Source organism: Rhineura floridana, chromosome 9 (genome assembly GCF_030035675.1).
Source record: "Rhineura floridana isolate rRhiFlo1 chromosome 9, rRhiFlo1.hap2, whole genome shotgun sequence".
NCBI lineage: Eukaryota > Metazoa > Chordata > Lepidosauria > Squamata > Rhineuridae > Rhineura > Rhineura floridana.
The window spans coordinates 122397003-122401488 of NC_084488.1; the positions used below are offsets into that span (position 1 = coordinate 122397003).

Genomic DNA, 4486 nt, shown 5'->3' on the forward strand with positions numbered 1-4486 from the left:
CTAGTTGGCTCAATAAAGCTTTGAATCTAACCCACCTTGTAGAATTGTTCTGATGATAAATGAGACAAGTGTGTATATGTATTGTATTATGACCCACCTCGATCTCTTGGATTAGGATGCAAATCAGCCCTGGATTAACGAGGGCGGTGCTGCATGGCCCTCTCGTAAGGGCTTGCTTAGCCCATATTCCAGCTGGGGCATTATACAGGAACACGGGAGGCTGCATTATACCAGATCAAAATATTTGCCCATCTCGCCCAGTGGAGTAAACTTTGTTTGGTGGCTGAACAGGCAGAGAAGGGACATTTGCATCATCTGCTACCTGATCCTTTAAAATTAAGGTGCCTGGCATTGAGCCTGGGACCGTTTGCATGCAAAGCCACGTGCACTGCCACAGAGCTAAATGGTCCCTCCCATTTTGCATGCTTCTCAGGGTCCTCTGCTGCCTTTCACTGTGGAGTGCTGGTGTTTTGTCCATGATTTGTGTTTTTTAAAAAGACAGTCCTGTATTTTTGTTTTCCAGGTGAGTTTATGGGAGCCACAATGAACCCTGAAACTGCAGATTACTACTTCATCTCTGGACAGTCCTCTCCATCTGTCAGTTATACAGGCAGCTTCTTCATCAAGACTGAGCAATGCCAGGATCAAGAATCCCTCTTCAACCTGATGTCAGGCATCCTTGGACTTTCTCCGTTCTCTGCTTCAGAAGCCCACCAGAGACAATCAGACACTGTCTACAGTGTCCCAGAGGCCATACAGAACCACCTGGACCTCTATTCCACCTGCCAACCTGAGCTTAACATCTCTGTCCAGCCATCCTTAGCTGAACAAAGCTATTCCACTTTCTCCAGCCCTGACAGCAACCTGCAAGTCCAAACTTCTACCGATGTGGGGGGCTCTTCCCAATGTCTATTTAACGAAAAACTGCTGGACAGTAAGCAGGGCATCAAGCTGTCCTCCATGTCCCCATCTCTGGAGAAGTTCAAAGCTCCTTGTTCCCACTGGGACTCTCTCAGCCAGTCTCAGACTTATCTACCAGCAGAGTACCCTACTCCAGAGACATTTCACCCCATAGAGACAAGCCAAACAATGTTCCCCCAGCTGCGATCCAAAGTCGAGAACGTGCTGTCAGTCAGTTGCCAGTCGGAACTCAACAGTCTCCCAGAACACACGGGGTCCTTCGGACACAATCTAGAATTCAGCTGTCAACCAGAACAGTTCCCTACCCACAGCCAAATCCCCAGTGACTTTGTAGAGACAAAGATCCCCAGCCTCCCACCTCTTCTCGTCCAAGAATTTGAATCTTCCTTACCCCAGCCTGAGGTCATGTCAAACTTGGTGAACCCCAATGGCCAGAGGTCGCACACCAGTCACTCCCCATCATCTGTCTCCATGACAGACTTTCTTCCTCATTCCTCAGTCAATGCTTTAATACCTAGCAGGACCTCCGGTGTCCTTGCAGAGCCAAAGAAGAAATCCCGCAGGGGGAAATGTTCCTCCAAATGTTTCTGCCCCAAACCCCATGAGAAAGCTTTTGCCTGCCCAGTGGAGAACTGCATCCGGAGTTTTGCTCGGTCTGATGAACTCAACAGGCACCTCCGGATCCACACTGGCCACAAGCCCTTCCAGTGCCGCATCTGCCTGAGGAACTTCAGCCGCAGCGACCACTTGACCACACACGTCAGGACTCACACGGGGGAGAAGCCCTTCTCCTGTGATGACTGTGGCCGCAGGTTTGCCAGGAGCGATGAGAAGAAGAGGCACAGCAAAGTCCATTTAAAGCAGAAAGCCAGAGCAGAGGAGAAGCTCAAAGGCCTTGGGTTCTACTCAATGGGACTTTCTTTTGGGATGCTGTAAAACCCAGTTTGGGAATCTGGCAGTGACTTTGCTTCCTGGAAATGGCTTTGGGCATTATGCTGGGATACTTAGGTGAGGGAAGCCATCTCTGAATCATTCCTTCATATGGCAGAGGGAAACAGAAACGAGAGGTGTGGGTGGGCATAATGGTTGTGCCTATCCCGTTGACTTTTACTGAGAGGAGTAAAGGCATTTTCATAGATGGATGGATGGGAAAACATGAATGAAATGGACAAAAAGTCTGGTGAGATATGGCAACAATCTGCAGTCTTTCCATGTTTATATACAGTGGAGTTCAGTTAAATATGGCAGCTTCTGAGCTGTTAACACTTAAAGTATGTGTTTCAGCACCACCATCTATGGTCAGTTCCTAGAGGTGCACTCCTATAGGAGCAGCGGACAGATCTCAACAGCAAAGCTGAACTGAGCGAGGGAATTTCCTTCCCCAAACCTGCTTTTTTTGTCGTTTAAAAGAATGTAATAAAACTGTCTCTCTTTTATACAAGAACAAGATAACTTTACAAGCACTACCGTTTTTAATGAACTGAACCCACTTTGCATAACATAAGCACTTTAATGGGCCTCCTGGGGAGTCGGGGTGTGTGTGTCATTTTTAAAAATGCTAAGAATAAAATTTCTCATGTTGAAGGAAAAAAGGAAACACTTTTCAAGTGTATACAATCAGCACTGTTCAATGTTTTGTTAATGATACAAATTGTTGCTGTGGAGTTGACAAACTTTGCTTAATGAACATTTTGTATATAATTGTGATTGCGGTGGGAGGATTCTTGTTTTTTATGTAAATCTCTCTCTTTGTAAAAAAAAAAACAGACTGTGTCCAGGTTATTGCAAAGCTGTGTTTATTTTTACAATAAACAGAACTTGTTTTAATCTAGAAAACCATTTTTTGAGTTTTTTCCCCATGCTGCTTTCAAATCCCCCCTTGCCAACCCCCACCAAAACTGAGATTCTCCCACTGAGAAACTTGGTGCAGATTATCCAACAGAGTGACCTCTCCCATAACCCAGAGATTAATCCAGCCCTTTATCATTTGCCACAGGGGTATTCATACATTATATTAAACAAGTGTACAATCCATGTACCTGTGTACATAAACAGCTTTCCTGTACAATCCAGTAATTCACATGTCACATTCAATGAGTGGAGAATCTGTCTATGTACACACAATGCTTGAGCTGTACAAATCAATAAGTGCACATCTTTTCACACAAGCACTTGCACAGGCGTAGAGGCAATTTGTATATGTGTTCAGTGTAACATGAGTCTTTGCCACACTGGGATGGCAAGAACAGGGATTGTTGGTGGCTACTTCACAACATGGGGCCCACCAGAATCTCATAACCACCCTGGGTGTGAGTCACCATGATTCTTTGCTTTTCACCGATGGAGGAAACTGAAGCCATGAGGTGACTTTTGCAAGGATGCACAACAAATCCTGGCAGAGATCAGCTTTCATCCGCAGTCTCCCATATCCAAGGGCTCTTCTCTAACTGACTGATCACTTCAGATCGGGATGTGTATATGTGACATATGCTGCAGGCCTATGGACACAATACATTGCATGGGTTCCTAGATAGATGTAGTGCTCGTCGGATGAACTGGCATCCTGGAAATAAGTATTCTGCCTGTGCTGGAAGAGGTTTCACTCCCATTTAAAGATGAGATTTGTACTTTAGGTGTGCTCTAGAATCTTGCCTTGTTCCTGAATAAACAGGTAGCAGCTGTGGCCAGGACTGCTTTTGCGCAGGCTCAGCTAGTGTGCCAATTGCACACCAACTGCTTTTCAAGGAGAGGGTTGGTACTGCCATACTTACACTTGGCTTGGTTACATCCAGGTTGGACTACTGTAATGCACTCTACTTGAAAAGTGTCTGGACACTTCAGTCAGTTGAAAATGCAGCTGCTAGACTGCCAACAAAAGTAATCACACAGGGATGGCAGATCTGTGGTCCTTCAGATGTTGCTGGATAATAGCAAAACGTGCAGATGTTACATTCAACAAGAGTACAATTTGTGTACTTGTGTGCATGAACAGTTGGGCTGTATAGTCATCCAGTTATTCAAATGAAACATTCAATGAGTGTACAGTCTGTGCACCTACGTGCATGATAGTTGAGCTTGGCAAGTCAACAAGTGTACACACACACGCGCACTTGTAGAGACAGTGTGCACCTGTGTTGAGTGTAATGTGAACAAGCCTTATATCTCCAATTATCCCTTCCTATTGGCTGTGCTGGCTGGGACTAAAGGGAGGCTGGGGTCCACTAGCATTGGGACAGCCACAGGTTCCCCATCCCTGATACTGCAGCTGTACCACAACTCCATTGGCTCCACATCTGCTTTGGGGTCCAGTTGTAAACGCTGGCTTTTTAACCTCTAAAGCCCAAAATGGTTCTGGGCCTTGGTATTTCAGGGACTGCCTCTGGCATTATGAACAGGCTTGTTCTCTATAGCTCCAGAGGGCAGGATTAGAACTAAAAGGCGGGAACTGCAAGGGCTAAACATTTTAGCTAAACATTAGAAGAAACTTCCTCAGAGCTGTTCAGCAGTACAATGGGCAGAACTCAAGAGGTGGTGGGCTCTTTTTCTCTTGCTGGGGGTATTTCAG

General features: G+C 45.8%; 1 protein-coding gene across 1 annotated transcript; it reads left to right on the plus strand.

Annotated features, from left to right (window-relative positions):
* Positions 1-531: 531 nt before the first annotated feature.
* On the plus strand, positions 532-1857 carry EGR4 (early growth response 4). The gene has a single exon (XM_061584927.1). It carries the CDS (start codon positions 532-534, stop codon positions 1855-1857), a length of 1326 nt encoding a protein of 441 aa, XP_061440911.1.
* Positions 1858-4486: the final 2629 nt, after the last annotated feature.